At 38.1% G+C, this 19,047-nt stretch overlaps 1 protein-coding gene across 4 annotated transcripts in view; it reads left to right on the forward strand.

Annotated features, from left to right (window-relative positions):
* Positions 1-18,330, forward strand: part of SPECC1L (sperm antigen with calponin homology and coiled-coil domains 1 like) — a 113,328-nt gene extending 94,998 nt beyond the window's left edge. For all 4 annotated transcript variants that reach the window (XM_038373029.2, XM_038373028.2, XM_038373032.2 and 1 more), the window contains 3 exons: positions 1,816-1,932; positions 5,722-5,781; positions 10,595-18,330. In XM_038373029.2, coding sequence (XP_038228957.1) covers positions 1,816-1,932; positions 5,722-5,781; positions 10,595-10,684 — 267 coding nt within the window. In that variant the 3' untranslated portion in view covers positions 10,685-18,330. The remainder of the gene's footprint in view (positions 1-1,815; positions 1,933-5,721; positions 5,782-10,594) is intronic.
* The last annotated feature ends 717 nt before the right edge of the window (positions 18,331-19,047 follow it).

Here is a 19,047-nt window from a genome sequence, read left to right on the forward strand (position 1 = left end):
ATTTGCTCAGTTCTTTTTTGCTGAAATTGAAAGGACCCCTTCTTCCCTAATTCAAGTAGTGTTTAACTGGTTTTGACATCTCCTGAAAATAACCGGAATCAAATTAATTCACTTGGTTTCCAGCTTCCTGGTGGTTTGAGGGGCAAGGAGGGAGAGCTTTTTTTCCATTCTGTCTTGAGGAAGCTGAGACTATGTAAAGAACATATTCCCACAGCACTGAGGGGTTCAAACAAAGCTATTTCCGTTTGGAAGCAGGCTGCTGGATTGCAAAGCAAGGCACAGGCTACTGCCTGCAGGCATTGTGAGTCCAAGCACGTACACTTACATCACCATAGTTTGAACTTGCACTTTGTGGAGTTTGTATAAAAAGAGATGACACTGGGTAGGAAATGAAGATTCGGGGGGTCAGTGGGGCACAGAGTAGCAGCATTTGTTACTTTCTGTTTGTAATCCAAAATCTTCATTGGCTTGATAAGACACTGAGTCGCATGATTTAAACTGCATTGTCTTTAGTTTTTATCCTGTTTGGTATTGTACATTCTTTTCTCATTGAGATTAAACAAGAGGGAGTGATTAGAATTAGCCTTTTGTGAAAAGGTGTGATTGATATTACTGTTAGGGAAAAGGTTGATTTATCTGCTGTTTCTTGGATTCTGTGACTGCAGATTGTTTCTGTTTTAGTGTAACATCAAATATAAAGCAATAGCAGAGCTGTCTAGTCCAGTTAAGGGAGGGGTTCACTTGGCATATAGAAGTTTACATTTCTCCATACAGATATCAAATGATAGGTCAGTAGATGCAGTTTTTAACTGGTTCTTAAATAAAAGAATCTAAACTCACTGCCATCCATTTGGGTGTCAGTAACCTCTTTACCATTATTTTCCTGACAGCAGCCAAGTGCACAGTGATTTAGGAAGCTCATTCAGGCATCTTGTTCCTAACTTCCTTTGGCAGAGGCCATAGACTCTTTTCAACAACTTTGTGTACAAACTCTTGTGGAATAAAGGGAATTGTTAACTGTTCCACTTAGCTCCTAATTGGGACAGAAAGATATGGGGTGTGTGGGATAGCAGAGTGAAGAAATAAGGATTTTAATTCTTACTCAAAGAACTGGTTCCCTGCCGAATTTCATGTCTGGGTATTCCAGCAGCTCATCTTTCAACAGGAATTAGTTGAAATAGAAGAGGTCTGATATTTCACGTAACTTGGCAGCATTGTAAATTATACAAGGATTTGTATAATGTTTTGCATCAGCTACCTCTAATGAAAATTATCACCTTATTTGGAAAGGAAATATCTGTGTTCATTGATTAATCCTTTTGCATAATTAGTAATACAGTAGAATATGAGAAAATCTGATCTTCCCATGTTTTGAAAACACATCATAGCAGCTTGGCATATGAGTTTCATTAGGAGTTTCAAAACCAGGCCAGAGGTATGTATCTATAATTTGTTTCTGCTTGTGTCTTAACATGTTCTTCACTGAAACATTACTGTCTAAAAGGAACACAAAAGCATTTGCTAATGTGTATCATGTATCTTTTGTGGATAGTAAGGCAAATTAAGTTCCAGAACTAATCTCTCTTTTCTGTGCTGGTCTGTTTCTCACCCTCAGTAGTGTTGGATTCTGGTCTCTGACCATTTCAGCACTGAAGTTGAAGTAGTTTTTGTTGCATCTCCATTTCTAAAGTGCTTTGGCATTCTTTTGGTAAAAGGTACAACATAAATAATAATTTTCTAATCACTTAGGTCAAATTCTAAAGCAGTATTAAATGGTAATCTGCTATCATTTATAGACTCTTTTTTCCCTTAAAGAATATTGACATCACAAACTTCAGCAGCAGTTGGAATGATGGGTTGGCCTTCTGTGCAGTCCTCCATACTTACCTCCCAGCTCACATTCCGTATCAAGAACTGAACAGCCAGGACAAGGTACAGTATTATAATATCCAGTTTAGCCTATGTTAACTGAAAATATAGTTAAGCTTAAGTGTTTTTTTGTTGTTTTTTTTAAGACAGATGATAAAATACGAAGAATGGATGGGCATGCAATGGTAGAGAAACAAAATTGGGATTACTTGTTGCATTAAAATTGTAAATGAGAGTACGACTATATTACTTAAATTAGCTATGGATGGTTATAAAATTAAGGCTTATCAATTATTTGAGGCCATTGGACAAATGAGAACTTTGGGACAAAGTTAAGAATACTTTAATGAGCGAACATAAATTTTAAGAAAAACTGGAGTACTTGTGGCACCTTAGAGACCAACAAATTTATTAGAGCATAAGCTTTCGTGGGCTACAGCCCACTTCATTGGATGCATAGAATGGAACATGTAGTAAGATGGATATAGATATGTATATAATCCTACTATATGTTCCATTCTATGCATATGTTCTATATATACACACATACAGATAAGTTGGAAGTTACCATACAAACTGTGAGAGGCTAATGAGTTAAGATGAGCTATTATCAGCAGGAGAAAAAAACTTTTGTAGTGATAATCAAGATGGCCCATTTAGACAGTTCACAAGAAGGTGTGAGGATACTTAACTTAAGGAAATAGATTCAATATGTGTAATGACTCAGCCACTCCCAGTCTCTATTCAAATCCAAGTTAATGGTATCTAGTTTGCATATTAATTCAAGCTCAGCAGTTTCTCACTGGAGTCTGTTTTTTAAGCTTTTCCTTTGCAAAATTGCCACTCTTAAATCTTTTCCTGAGTGGCCAGAGAGGTTGAAGTGTTCTCCTACCGGTTTTTGAATGTTAAGATTCCTGATGTCAGATTTGTATCCATTTATTCTTTTGCGTAGAGATTGTCCAGTTTGGCCAATGTACATGGCAGAGGGGCATTGCTGGCACATGATGGCATATATCATATTGGTAGATGTGCAGATGAACGAGCCCCTGATGGCGTGGCTAATATGATTAGGTCCTATGATGGTGTCACTTGAATAAATATGTGGACAGAGTTGCATCGGGCTTTGTTGCAAGGATAGGTTTCTGGGTTAGTGTTTGTTGTGTGGTGTGTGGTTGCTGGTGAGTATTTGCTTCAGATTGGGGGGCTGTCTGTAAGCAAGGACTGGTCTGTCTCCAAAGATCTGCGAGAGTGAGGGATCATTTTTCAGAATAGGTTATAGATATTTGATGATGCGCAGGAGAGGTTTTAGTTGGAGGCTGAAGGTGTCAGCTAGTGGAGTTCTGTTGTTTTCTTTGTTGGGCCTGTCGTGTAGTAGGTGACTTCTGGGTACTCTTCTGGCTCTGTCAATCTGTTTCTTCACTTCAGCAGGTGGGTATTGTAGTTTAAAGAATGCTTGATAGAGATCTTGTAGGTGTTTGTCTCTGTCTGAGGGATTGGAGCAAATGCAGTTGTATCTTAGAGCTTGGCTGTAGACAATGGATCGTGTGGTATGTCCTGGATGGAAGCTGGAGGCATGTAGGCAAGTATAGCAGTCAGTAGGTTTCTGGTATAGGGTGGTGGTTATGTGACCATCGCTTATTAGCACAGTAGTGTCCAGGAAATGGATCGCTTGGTGGATTGCAATTTTGCAACTGAAAAGCTTCAAAAATAGACTCCAATGAGAAACTGTTGATCTTGAATTATGCAAACTAGATACCATTAACTTGGGTTTGAATAGAGACTGGGAATGGCTGGGTCATTACACATATTGAATCTATTTTCTTAAGTTAAATATCCTCATACCTTCTTGTCAACTGTCTAAATGGGCCATCTTGATTATCACTACAAAAGTTTTTTTCTCTTGCTGATAATAGCTCATCTTAACTCATTAGCCTCTCACAGTTGTATGGTAACTTCCACCTTAACTGTATGTATATATAATATCTTCCATTCTATGCATCCGATGAAATGGGCTGTAGCCCACAAAAGCTTGTGCTCTAATAAATTTGTTAGTCTGTAAGGTGCCACAGTACTCCTGTTCTTTTTGCAGATATAGACTAACATGGCTGCTACTCTGAAACCCATACATTTTAAGGTGAGGAGATAACAAACAGTGCGTGGAAAGGGCTTTCAGTTGAGGTGATAGCATTCAGTAGTCTTTAACCAAAATGTTCCCTGTTGTTTAATGTTAAAGGTCTGAAATTCAGCAACTTGTGTGCTTTGGAGTAGTTTATTCCCTTTTTTGGGTGATAGGATATTTTTTTGTTGAACATGCTTCCATCTCATATTGTTCAGGGTGTCTATTGCTTTCCTCCAGAGCAAAATTTAAAATCAGAGTTTTAAAGGGGGAAAAAAAGTTAAATTGGGGAAAAGAATAATCTCAATTTCTTCCAGTGTCTTGTAATTAGTACCCACAGAGAGATCTTCCAGAGATGCATTGTTAATAATTTCCGTGACAAATGCAAAAAAAAATTCTTAACAGATGCACAAGGGTAATTTATTACTTTTGCCATTTTTATGGACAAATAACTAATTTTTCACCTTAATGAATCACGTGATTCTTATTGTCCATTGGTATATATTAAATAATTGTTGTTTCTTAATATCTTGTTTTCCTTTTTTCTCTTTAAATATCCTCTTTACTGCCCTCTGTTTCTTCTAAAACTTAGTGCTGCAGCTTTTTATTTGTGTAGAGCTATATTTTATTTGAAATTCAGTTTAATCTTTTTGCGAATACAGACTAACACGGCTGCTACTCTGAAACCAGTTTAATCTTTATCACGTATCCATATTGATATTAAAGTTTTATATCTTTGGTTTTACATAAGACTGGTAAGACCTAAGAGAAGAATCCTCCATGAGCTGCATTGGACATTGGTATAAAGATTTATTTCATATGGTATCTGTTAGCACTCTGAGGAGTGCTATAGGATTACCTAGAATAGATTAATAAAGGTATATATTTCCCCTGAGTGCATCTCCACCACCTCTATAAAAGTGGCTACAAGTACCTCTTATTGATTACCATTGCCAGGCTATTGTACTTTTAGCAAATGAAGTTTTAAAAGTTATATTTACCTCTTATTTGAACAATTCCTCTAATGGTTGAAGTTTAGGATCTTATTAAACTTATTTCCCAAACTTTGCTCAGTATTCACTTATTCTCCTTATTTGATAACATTTAATTTAAAATGCAGTCCCTTATAGCTGCATCTTTCATATACATACAGATGTAAAAACATATCCCTCTCCAGAATTAACAAAATCCTTTCCCTACTTATTTGATACTTTCACTTTTGTGTTTTGCTTTGTTTAATTTGCCACAGATAAAATTAAAAACAAAAGTCCCCAGTTATCACTGTCTGTCCTAGCATTGTTGAAAAATCTTTACCACAATCCAGGAGTGTTTAAATACTTCCTACAGGCATTCATGTATCCCTAGCTCAGAATGATGCCTGTGACACATCTTTAAAAATAAAAAAGGGATACTTGTGGCACCTTATAGACTAACAAATTTATTTGAGCATAAGCTTTCGTGAGCTACAGCTCACTTCATCGGAGCTGTAGCTCACGAAAGCTTATGCTCAAATAAATTTGTTAGTCTCTAAGGTGCCACAAGTACTCCTTTTCTTTTTGTGAATACAGACTAACATGGCTGCTACTCTGAAACCTATCTTTATAAATGTGATTTTGTTATAAACTCTAGCTGAAGTCAATACAAGGTTTTATTAGAAATGTTTTCAAGCAGCAAGTCCGTTAAATTTTAAGTAGTTTCCCTTCTGTTTTCATATAAATGTTACATTACATTTACAGAGAAGAAACTTCACTCTGGCCTTTCAGGCAGCTGAAAGTGTTGGCATCAAATCTACTCTGGTAAGTGTTAAGTTAAGTGGATAATGTCCTGTTTATAAAATGTCTTTTATACCTTGCACAATGAAGTTCTGTGACAGAAAGATTACTGTGTTTTGGGCCTGAAGCAATATAATGGGGACAGTTAATTTGCCCCAGAGTGATTTGAAAAATGGTTGTATATTTTTCTGCTGCTGCTTCTCCATGTAGACATTACTGTTCTCCTGAATTTTTCTGTTGTTTTTCTTGGCTTCTTCCTTAACAAGGCAGGTATTTTGTCTTGTGACAAACTATAGCCTATAAAGAAACCATTAATATTCAAAAAAATACAGCCAAGCTAAAATAGAGTACAGGTGAACTGCTCACAGATACTCTGGCCTGGAAAGTCTGCAGGGCAGACATACCAGGCTTCTTACACAGCCTGGTATGTGTCTGTGCTGGTGGCTTAAGGAACTGTGGGTACAACGTACATTCTAGATTTGGGTTTACATTTCAAATTGTTTGAATTGATTAGAATTCTGAAGGTGCAAATCAAACCTGTGAAAGTTGGTTTCTTGTTCAATAAAGTGTGAAGGTCATGATTTCTGTGGTCCATCTGTTAGACCAGCAAATGGTTCAAACTATTGTTGGATAGAGGGGCTTTCTTTGTCTTCATAATCGAGCACTGACAACATTAATAGAAAATTTGATACTAGGTCTGTAATGAATTAAGTTTTTAACTGTGAAACTGTTTCTCTAACTAACAATGGTTAAGAGGCTTTGTAATTCCTACAAGAAGAAATTCCTGAGCAGAGCTGAAAAGAATTACTAATTGTCATTATGAAAATAATTATTGGAAGAGGAAGACTTTTCTGAAGCCATTGAATTGGAAGAAACCCAAGCCCTGGTAGATGTCTCCAGCATTTCAGCTAGAATTGCCAGGACCAGAAAAAGAATTTAAATAACTCATTAGGACTTGTGTAACTTGAATTCTAGCAAAGCTGCCATTGAGTTAGCGATTCACAATGCTATATAGTCAGACATTTAAAAATAACACTTTCCTTGATCCTTATCAAAACCTCTGACCAGCCATTGTATTTGTTCACAATGGAGATGCAACTACTGAGTATTTTTAAATACCTCAGTTAGTGATTTTGAAATGAAGTTTTTTTTTACCAAATGCAGATATAAAAATAGACAATTGAGAGCAGCTGTAGAAATGCCAACATGCAGTTAGCTACAGTAAAATGGCACTGACACGTTCCCTCTGGTGTTGTCTGGACCGGTGATCTGCTAGACCACTCCAGTCTTTGACTCCGGGAGCCAGCCTTACCCTGCTCTGCTGTGAGAACCCCCGTTCGAGAACTCCCTGTACAGCCTCTGGCATGTAAGCTGCTCCCTGCCATTTGCAAGCGAATGGCACTAGCCAATATGTCCGGTCCCAGAAACAACCCTAGGAACCTCCGTCTTGCAGTGTCCAGTTATGCCCACTCGATGCTGCAAGCTTATACAAGTTCATCAATTTAACAAAGAAATTGATATGTACCAGGCTTGTTATTCCAAGGGGAGCCTCTGACACACTTCAAACCAAAAGCACTGCTTCAGATAGAATAAAGAAACAAATTTATTAACTATAAAGATAGATCTTAAGTGATTATAAGTCAAAGCATAACAAGTCAGATTTGGTCAAATGAAATAAAAGCAAAACGCATTCTAAGCCTATCTTAATACTTTCAATGTCCTTAACAACTTACAGAGTAGCAGCCGTGTTAGTCTGTATTCGCAAAAAGAAAAGGAGTACTTGTGGCACCTTAGAGACTAACAAATTTATTAGAGCATAAGCTTTCGTGAGCTACAGCTCACTTCATCGGATGCATTTGGTGGAAAAAACAGAGGAGAGATTTATATACACACACACAGAGAACATGAAACATTTAAATTAACAAGTTAATTGTATCCAGTTTTAGGACAGGCCCAACAAAGAAAACAGAACGCCACTAGCCATCACCTTCAGCCCCCAACTAAAACCTCTCCAACGCATCATCAAGGATCTACAACCTATCCTGAAGGACGACCCGTCACTCTCACAGATCTTGGGAGACAGGCCTTGCTTACAGACAGCCCCCCAATCTGAAGCAAATACTCACCAGCAACCACACACCACACAACAGAACCACTAAACCAGGAACCTATCCTTGCAACAAAGCCCGTTGCCAACTCTGTCCACATATCTATTCAGGGGATACCATCATAGGGCCTAATCACATCAGCCACACTATCAGAGGCTCGTTCACCTGCGCATCTACCAATGTGATATATGCCATCATGTGCCAGCAATGCCCCTCTGCCATGTACATTGGCCAAACTGGATAGTCTCTACGTAAAAGAATGAATGGACACAAATCAGACGTCAAGAATTATAACATTCAAAAACCAGTTGGAGAACACTTCAATCTCTCTGGTCACTCGATCACAGACCTAAGAGTGGCTATACTTCAACAAAAAAGCTTCAAAAACAGACTCCAATGAGAGACTGCTGAATTGGAATTAATTTGCAAACTGGATACAATTAACTTAGGCTTGAATAGAGACTGGGAATGGATGAGTCATTACACAAAGTAAAACTATTTCCCCATGGCATTTCTCCCTCCCACCCCACCCCCCACTGTTCCTCTGATATTCTTGTTAACTGCTGGAATTAGCCTACCTTGCTTGTCACCATGAAAGGTTTTCCTCCTTTCCCCCCCCCCCCCTGCTGCTGGTGATGGCTTATCTTAAGTGATCACTCTCCTTACAGTGTGTATGATAAACCCATTGTTTCATGTTCTCTGTGTGTGTGTATATATAAATCTCTCCTCTTTTTTTTCCACCAAATGCATCCGATGAAGTGAGCTGTAGCTCACGAAAGCTTATGCTCTAATAAATTTGTTAGTCTCTAAGGTGCCACAAGTACTCCTTTTCTTAACAACTTAGATGCTTCTCACTGCAGGCTGGTTGCCTTTCAGCCAGGCTCTCCCCTTTGTTCAGCGTTTCAGTCGCTTGGTGGTGTCTGTAGATGTAGGTGGAAGAGAGAGAGCATGGCAAAATGTCTCTCCCTTTTATCACGTCCTTTCTTCCCTCTGGGCTTTGCCCCCCCCTTCAGAGTCAGGTGAGCATTACCTCATCACAGTCCCAAACTGTCCAAAGGAAGGGGTGACTCCCTCCAGGGTCTAATAGATTCTTTCGTTGCTGCCTAAGCCACTGTCTGTTGTTCCTGTGAGGCTGGGCTGGGTTTGTCCCATCCATGCCCTGCTGAGGTGTGAACTGGCCCTCTGTTCTTGGAGAGTTTTTGCAAAGGCTTGCTTTAAGCCATGAGGATACATTTTCAGCCTCATAACTATATACATCAAATTATAATATATAACCTTACTATAACATTACTGTAACAATTATTATAACATTACTATAACAACCATGCTCAGTGCATCATGAGCCTTCCGAAGACACCCAACATAACAAACTTTGCATTGGATACCACACAATCATTTTATAAAGATGAACATGGGAGTGTAGGGTGTCCTCCCAAGGTACAAAGTGTCACAGGCAGTTTCCTCTCCCTTGACATTACAGTACATAACGGTACTAGAAAGAGTACTTTACAAGATACCTGGAACTGGCTGACCAAAAACTATCTTAAAATGTAATACCTACACATGCAGACACTTTCATAGGCTCAGGTACATCCAAACTGAATTAAATCTTAGAAGAGGAAATTGTATCTTTCAAAGGGAAAGTTTGTTAGCAGTATATGCAACATACACTGTATGTTTTGTGTGGCAAATGGTCATTGTGTCTATAAATGTTAATGAGGGTAACATTAGGGGAAATTATTTCAGTTGTTCCTTGAACAGGGTGTTTTGACTACTCACAGCTCCTTTCATAAAGTGAACTCTAACACAATAATTGCTGTTTCTGTTTGAACTCTATTAAAAATGAATATAGGTAAGGTTTAAGAAGTCTCAAAAAATAAGGTATGTTTAATAAACGTATGTTGAATTCTTCTCCTTCCTTTGTGTACAGGTTCCATGCATAGATTGTGGAGCAAGATACATCCATCTTACTTGTTTGTAAATCCATTTACGCACTTATGGTGCAATATAAATAATTACAATAGTTTGAGATCAGTTCATAGCTTTGTGAGGTAGGAATTAACTCCTCACATTTTGCCTCTCCTTCAGATTACATATTTTACTAGATTTGGTAATAAATGCTAATTTTTCCTAGTTAAACATCTACCTTGGAAATCACTATACCAGTGGTGGGCATCCTGACAGGCTGCGTGCAGGTCGCAGGTTGTCCACCACTGCACTGTACCGTTGTAAAGTGACACTTGACGGTGCCAAGTAAAAAGATTGGCTGTTAGAGAGCAAGTTTGTGCCAGGACATTTGTTACAAAGCTAGACCTTGATCCTGCTGTTGAAAGTGCATGTGCGGTTGCAGACATCTGCATGCGTGCCATTAACTGCAGCATTGGGGTTCTAGTGTTTCTAAACTGAACTGTTTTTATTGTTAGCAGTATTAAATGAGAAGAAACCTGAGGTATACTCTGATCTTGGACTCATGAACTGCAGGTCACAAAATTAATGTTGCTTTTCAATGAGATGGTAGCCCTTAGCAGATGACCCAGAAATAACTGTTTTAAACCTTTAAGTCGTGAAGTGCCTTTCACTATCTGAACTTTGCAAATGACATGCTGAGCAAAATGGAGATCTTTCCGTAAGCCTTTCTCAGAGTGGGAGCTTTACAGCTTTGATGAGCACTGCTTTGACATGAACTTGCAAGGTGGTAATTTTTAATTTTGATCTTCTTTTTGTGACAGGACATCAATGAAATGGTGCGAACTGAGCGTCCAGACTGGCAGAATGTCATGCTGTATGTTACAGCAATTTACAAATACTTTGAAACCTGAAACCTTGTTAATTCAAAGACTTGCAGGATGGAATCATCACTAGCTACCAGAGAGAAACATGACTGAAATGCTAATCCCAGATTCATTAAAATCTGGCAACATTCATGTCCCTCAACCTTCAGTGACACTATCATGGATTGTCTCAAACTGCTTCAGCCAACAAACCTTGTAACACAGGTTAGAAGCAAGAATTTGTTACCCGGGTACTAGGCATATCCCATGGTATTGAGTTATCCAAATTAATTACGTAGCCTAATAAAACTGGCCTTCTAGGAACTGCCCTTACATCCAGACTTCTTGAAGTTTTCTTATTTCCGTAAGAGAGACTGAGGTGTATAATGCTGTAGCATATACAGGATTGAATGTACAGCTAGAACTATGAGAAGGAAAAGGATGAAACGGCATCATAATCAATTTTCTTTACTATCAGAAACCACAGAGTCTGGATGAATATTCTACCCTTATATACAGTGCATCCCTATACAGTAAATATCTTAATAGTAACTGAAGTTACTGCCTTAATTATTTTTCCTCCTCTAATGTGCACAATATTCAAGGGAAAGGAGCTTTTATTCTGTCAGACTTACTTGACTGAAAAGTGCTGTCAACACCTGGACAAATCTGGCGCAGAAGAACTTTTCAGTGTAAAGCTCTGTTTAAGCCTACCTCTGTCACACAGTAACGTGGCTTCCAACTTTATCTAATGGATTATAAGGACTAGCACATACAGTTCCTGGCTTGAAGAGTATACTGTACTTACAAGGAGTTATATTTCATATAATTTTCTGTGCTTCCATTATAACTAATGAGATTAATCAAGAATTTATCCTTGTAGAACTTGTCTCTATCCCCTTCTTCCTTTGCCTGCATAGCACATATAGAAATGCCGAGCTTTCCTTTCCAGCAATACAAGCATACAGTATCTCTCACTTCAGTGGTGGAATTATGCCAGTGGGATTTCTCCCTTTACAGAGAAGATGCTTGTCAGTAATAGGATGTCCAGCTTTGCAGTGTCCCATGTACACTTTTCTTTGGATCTTGGAGATACTGGTCTAAGTAAAAGAAAGCAAAACATGCTATGAAGAGAACTGCAGTGGAATTAATTTTTATGTAATCCTGTTCCAATCTGGAATATTGTATCACAAAGACTAATGCTCCTGAGGAAGGAATGAAAAGCTTTGGTCTGCTCAGATTGAATTCTCCTAAAATGCACCTCTGTTCATGTGGCAAAACTCTCTGGGCAAAAGAGTTCAAGCAAGTGCCTTAAATATCCTTGAGTTGGTAGACCCTGGAGTTCCAGGGCACTGTGCAAAACATTAGGAACTCAGAAGGATTTCTAGTGGCAAACTGACATGTATTGTTAAAATGATTTTTGTAATCCTGTACTTGTCAAATCAAGGGGAGGCCTTCACCCTACCATTGTGTTCCTGCCTCTTACTTCCCTACATAGCTAGCAACAGTTAAGCCACAGGAAAGAGCCTCTCTTTAATGTTGAGCTGAAGCTTTCATTTAATGACCACCTTTATAGATACACTTAACCTACCAACAGCCCTGTTAGAAACAATGATTCTGTTATTCCTATTGTGTGCCTATAACTCTTACGGACAGTTTGAATGAATAGATGTTAACAGCTCAGTGAATGCAACTGTGCTTGGCAACTATTAGTGCTATCAGGAATGGAAAAAACACTGATTCAGATTAAAACTATGTAGCCAGTCAGAATAGCTAGAGCCCTGAAGAATGTAACCAATCTGAAGAGGGGGCATTTCAGCATGCCTTGGGCATTTAAACAGACCTCGCACCTCTTAACTCCTATATTATAAAGCTCAACTAACTCTTAAATTCTGATCAGTGTCTGTACCGGAAGGAATAAAACAAATGTCTTTAGTGATGGGGGAAGGGTTTATTAAATGTCTGGTAAATAACCATTTAGTCCATAGAGAGGACACTTGGAGAAGTTTCCAGAGAAGCGGTTTCTGGTGACTATTTCCTTTCAGATTGGAAGGCTAATGTTAGGCAAATAGCTAAAAATTCTCAAGCTGTGAGTAAACAGGCTTGAAGATCCTCAGCAACCAAGAGAAAACAGTTGCAGAAGAGACTTCAAATAAAAATATCTTTGTAAGATTTGAATAGAAAGAAGTGGGAAATGTACACTATCACTTTCACAAACTGCTGAAATCCCATTTCTGCACATTTATGCTATGGGAGGCTGTTCTTTTCCTTATGAATTTAAGTTGTCTGTTTACAGTTGCATCATTTTATTTATTACATTAAGATTGAAAAAAAATTCTAATTAAAAAGATAACACTCCTCACTCTAAATTCCCTAGTAACCTATTTCTTTAACATAGTTTGAGCCGAGGGCTAATTTTAGCTATTTTTCTGCAAAGTGGTGTCTGAACTTTACTTGCCTGGAAATCTGTCATTAATTGTAATAATATTGATCATGTAAACGTCCATAAAAAGGAAACTCCAGTTTTTCAACTGTATCCAGTTAGGCAACATGACAGAAGCATTAAGAATCTGCAGAGATGGAAGTTTTAAAATAATAAACATAGACCTTCATTAGAAATGAAGAAATATACAGATTGCTTCTTGGTGCGATCTGTTTTGGTGGGTTTTGTTTTTGTTTGTTTGGGGATTGGTTTTGGGGTGGTTTTTTTTTGTTTTGTTTTTGGTCTGAAGTTATACTTGGTGTTGATGGTACACAGGTATTGGAGTTGCATCTGGAAAGAGGCATGTGGCTCCATAAAGAAATTTCCTAGACACACATCTGAGCCTTTACAAATAAAATACTGTGCTTCTGACGCAATGAAAGGATATTCAAGAAAGAAATGCAAAAAATAAAACAAACTGAGCCCTGGTACACAGTAACGGAATGTTCAGAAAGGCGGAAACAACAAATCTCTCCTTTTGCTAATTGGAAGAATGACTTGTGTAACCTTTCTGGATAGAAATAATACACTTCAGTGTGGTTTCAACTCGTACTTCACCCTGAAAGGGCCAGTTCTGTTTCACATTGTAGAGTGCAAGCTTTGTGCTGTTTGACTTGATTTTTTTGTTCTGTTTAATGTACTCAAAATGCCAAACAATATGTGGTAGATTTATTTTTATTGCATTTTAGTATGTGCCTTGCAAATGCCTGTGTTTTAGTAGTCCGTGGTGTTCATGTCCATCTCTGTAAGAGGTGCACATAACCAAAACAGCGTGGACATGTTTATGCAGTTTTGGCTCTGTTGCTGTCTGGATAATGTTAAGTGAAACACATTCCATTGAATGTAAAGATGTCAGTATCTAGTCAGGTGTGTGTCAGATTTGTTTAATATTCATGGTACATCAGCAGCGAACTGAATGAACAGTTGAAGCTTTTTCTTTACCTTCAGTTAGCATCAAAGGAGGAATAACTTTTTTTTAATATTCAGACAGACTGTCTCCAGAGTTCTTTGATGTCCAGAATAACAATAAAAAGGTGATGTGAACCTTTGGAATCGATGAGACACAACTGATTGGGTTTTCAGGTATTTAATATGTTTAACTGAAAACACTTATCCATTAGTTTTAGCCATGTAACTCAATGGACCTCATAATGACCTTTCACTACAGCAATACCTACTAGAAATTCTAGGCAAAAGCCTCTAATTGAAACTGCAGCCATGGAGAGGCAACCCAGAATGTTGTATTAATAATTACATGATATCTTGGTTAAAGAATAAAATGTCACTCCTTGGCTTATTTATATTAAACATTGTTTCTGCCAATTATATATTGCATTTATCAGAGAATGATAGATGTCTCCAGTTTAATAATACATTGTACCTACCTTTCTGTGCTCCTGAAAAGTCAACCAATCTGCTTTGAGTGGTCTCTAACTTTGCCAGGGTGATGAAACCAAATTCAGCTGTTACACTGGTGTAAATCCATATGAACTCCACTGACTTCAATAGTTACTCCCTGTTTTACACATGATCAGAGCAGAATTTTGCCCACTAAGTCTAATATGATGATGCGCGCAAAACTGTGGTTTAAATCATTGTTATAAAGATGTGCCTCAGGAGTTGTCAGTGACAGCAGAGTCTCTGTGGTGTTTCATATTTGTTCCCTGTCAATGACCTCAACATCAAATCTCATCTGCCCCCGCCCCACCTCCCATTCTACCTCTGACGTTATCAACCATTCCAGATAATAAAGAACCTGGTAGTGACAGCAGTTTTGTTGATCATATGAAAGGTAGAACAGAATGTTTTATTCTTGCATCTCTAGTTTCTTTGCAATTCTGACAAATGTATAAAATTTTCGGCCCATAACTCTGTTTTAAATTAACAAATAGGAGCATATGCTTTTTCAAGATTTTGTTTTACCAGTTGCGTTCTACTCATGGTTGTCTTCAGAGCCCTGCTTGCCTGTCCATTGACAAGCTGACATCCCTTTCACAGCTTGCTCCAAGAATGTCAAAACCGTAGTCCTTTTCTGCCCTGATTCAAGACGCAGCCCCAAGTAGGCTACCTGTGGAAAAGGGCATTATCGTCGTCATATCTGCGCAAATTGCTTGTCCCCAAGTTTTTATGATCTTCCAGACTTGACATGATCAATGATTTTTAACTGACTCTTATTTTTATTTCATGTCTCTCCAAACCACATTGTTGGCTACTGCTACAGTGCCTTGCCTGAGCGGACTGGCCAAAGCATGAATCCCTGTGAAAGTGGACACCACCCTACATTTTAAAGTCAGTCATCTCTGTGCCCCAGAGTTGACACCGTTCATTGTGTTTCCTCTTGCCTGCATACATTGATTGGCCAAATATAAGTCAGATCATTTCAACTCTTCAGTTGACACCTATTTCCCCCTCACATCAAGAAATGTCGTACATAGAGCTTGCATCTCACTGTGTAATGCTTGTCTGCTGCTTTTGCATTAAAATCTTTAACTCTCCAATAAATGAAAATAGTGTTAGACATTTCTAATTTAATGGCCCCAACAAAAAAAGTGGATCTAATACTGACTGTGCCCCTAGAGTAGTTTTCTGCTTGTTTCTCAGGGAGAGTTCCTATGCTCAAAGAATGAGTTGCTTGCTGCAGTAGAACGGGTTGTGAACTGCTGTTTAATTTAAAATAAAATCTGTTGTTGGAGTTCAGTTGGGTTTACTGAACAGTTCTAAGAATTTGTTCAGCTCTGTCTGCTCTTAATTTTATTCTCTAATAACTAGGTCAGCGTTGAGTACATTTAGTAACTGTCAAAAGGTCAGCGTGCTAGGATCTGGGAACATTTGACTAGTTCATTCTGGTGTCTAAGTTGTTTAAAAGATCTTTTTTATATATAATTTTGTATAAAGGGCTTGGCCATTTAAGCAGAATATTGAAGAGGGTCTCTTATTTCTTGTGTATTCCATGCTTGCCAGCTTTTACAGTTGCAAGTTCAACTGTCTCAGCTTGACAGGATTACTCTCCTGGTCTCTGAACTAATTATATGTCATTCTTTTCCTTCCATTAGAAATTGTTTGCCTACACCTAAACTTGAATAATACTTAGCTACAGAAGCCGGATGCCTTTGCATTTTTTTCCAGTTTAAAGTGGTTTATTTTTCACTTGAAAGGTTCCTGGCCCTAATTGATACAGGGCTGTATCTGCCATTGAGTTGCACGCAGATTTCCTAGCGACTTCAGTGACAGTTCTGCATGCAGAACGATAGTCAGACAAGTCGCTTACAGAATATTTTGTGGCACCACAATCATCCCCATTTTCAGAGGTTTGCAAGGGTTCCCAAAATCACTCAATCTAGGCTGAAACTTGATATATAAACTCTTACCGGGGGAGTATCCTTCTGTTTAATAGTATTTTGAAGAAATAGTTTGTATTTGTTACAGGAACTAAAGGAAATGTCATGGGTTTAGAATCGCTGTGCTTTTCTAATGCTTTTGAATTTTAAACTGAGAATTTTGCATATAGTGCTAGAATATGAACTGGATTTTTTGGAGGGAAAAGATTTTAAAATGACTCGCTGTGACTCAACTGTGAATAAGCAACATGTTATATTATGTGCATTTCCTCTTTCCAGTGAATAATGTGTATAATTTTACTTGTATGCACTTCGTGTGTGTGTTTGGTAGCTAGAATGGCACAACAAACAGTTATTGGTGCAAAAGAGCCCTGACAGTCTGTTATATACACAGGTCATGAACCAAGATTTTAAAGGATAGACTGTATTGGCAACAAAGGAACAGTTAACGTTTGCTCAAAACTCCACTTCACAAAATACCTGTCTCTCTCTCTCTGCTTCACTTCTTTCAGGTAAATATGTATTTACAACTAAGATGAATTTCAGGAAATGGGGGACATATGCATGACGACATACCCAAGTAACTTATACATATAAAAATTACATAGTGTTTCATGAGTGTTTCCAAAATATTTTTAAATATATATATCATTAAATATTCAGTTTGTTACAATCTATTGTTACTAGTTTAATGTAGATTTGCTTTTAAAAGCTGTACCTCTTCCATGTTTTATCTGCTAAAGTTTGCTTGAACAAAAAAAGCCTTTGTTTTCCTATTGGTTAATACAAATGAAAAGTATGAGACTGATAACTGGGATATGGAGAATTTCCCCTCTAGATTGCCAGTTCAAATCCAGCTTGGGCCATTAATGACTGTCTGAAGGTTGTTTGGTCAACATGAAATGAATCGGTGATCCAGTTAGTAGTGGGCAGGTGTCACATCAGGAAGTCAGTGTGACGCTAATTGGCACTACCCAAAGGGATGGATACTGAACTATCTTCTGACCCTTAGAAGTGGTACCTTCAATTCCAGTTTGAGATAACTGGCAGAGCAGTGTGGGAAGCTTGTCCCACCCCCACCCACTCCACCCCCTGTGTTGAGAAAGAATAAGAGAATTTTATTGCCATCTCCTTCAGTCTGGCATCACAAGCATTGTCTTTGCTTACAAAGTGGCCCACAACTTTGATAATGACACCACTGCTTGGAATATTATCAGTTGGCATAACTGCTCTAGAGAGAATTGGAATGTTCCATAGCTCTTAAGAATCATGAAAACAGAAAACTGATTTTAAAAAGGCCTTTCCATACATTCTTAAGTTTTATTTATTTCTGTGTGTATTTGAAACATGACGGATCACCCTAACAGTAATTGGGTTGAGTGAGGGTAGCAGTTCTAGTTCTATGCAAAAAGCACTTTCCTTTCTTTCTTAAACCACACATTCTGTTGATACAACTGAATAGGCTTCAAGAAATGTCTGAGCTTTAAGTGCATAGTTGTGTCACAGATTTGACCTTACAGTCTGAGTGGGGGGAAAAATAGTATCTTCTCTCAGCTTCCCTTCCAGTTGGATCTGAGACTTGGAAGCAGAGGAGAAATCCAAAATGTGTTTCAATTAGACTGCAGCCTGGTTCCAGTTTGAAAGGCAAAAATCAGTAATCATTGGGACTTCCAAGGCTGGCAATCCTATTTTAAATTAAAGCCTTTGGAGGAACGGTGTGTTTTTAGTTTTGCAAGTTCCACTAAGGATCTGGGCATTTGCTTTATGCAAAACAATGTATTCTGCGTTTGTATTTAGTATATATGCCTTCGATTTGCCAATGTTACCATGTTTTCTTCTTAAGTTTGTGAAATAAAGATTTACAGATATTAAAATGTGTACTGTATTGACTGAGATGGGCCATACTACAAACTCAGATCCAGTTAGCTTTTAGTACCATTCTGTCACCCTTACTGACTTCGAGGAGCAATATTTAGAAGGGGTAGTTTACAGTCGTGTGTGTGGCATATATGTAATACATGGGAGGTGTAACTAATTCCTGATTTTTGTATGTGAATTTCTCAGAATTTTAGCACTAGCAGCACAACTCAAAGCATCTGTCCTAACTGGTTTATATACCATAGTGGTGGGTATCCTTAGATATTATGATAAAAGTGAATATTCAAGACCAGAACAATCCAAAGTATACAATTGATAGAGAATGGAATTGCTGTTTTTTCTTGTTATAGACTATTGCTATTATCCATTCCTACTTTTGCTATGATCCTCTCCTCCCTAATGGGGATTAGTGTGAAGATGTGATTATCTCAGGATAGCTGCACAGGAGAAGAAGCCGTGCTTTACACAAACAAGATGAGTGAGGTAATATCTTCTATTGGACCCATTTCTGTTGGTGAGAGAGACAAGCTTTCAAACTTACACAGAGTTCTTCTTCAGCCTGTCTCACCAACAGAAATTGGTTCAATAAAAGATATTGCCTGCTCCATCTTGTCTCTCTAATATCCTGGGACCAACAAGGCTACTAAAACACTGTATTGTTTTACAGATTTTGCTATAGAAGAGTGTCATTGCACAGCTGTATGCAAAAAGAT

This window comes from Dermochelys coriacea, chromosome 15, assembly GCF_009764565.3.
Source record: "Dermochelys coriacea isolate rDerCor1 chromosome 15, rDerCor1.pri.v4, whole genome shotgun sequence".
In the NCBI taxonomy this organism is placed as follows: Eukaryota; Metazoa; Chordata; order Testudines; family Dermochelyidae; genus Dermochelys; species Dermochelys coriacea.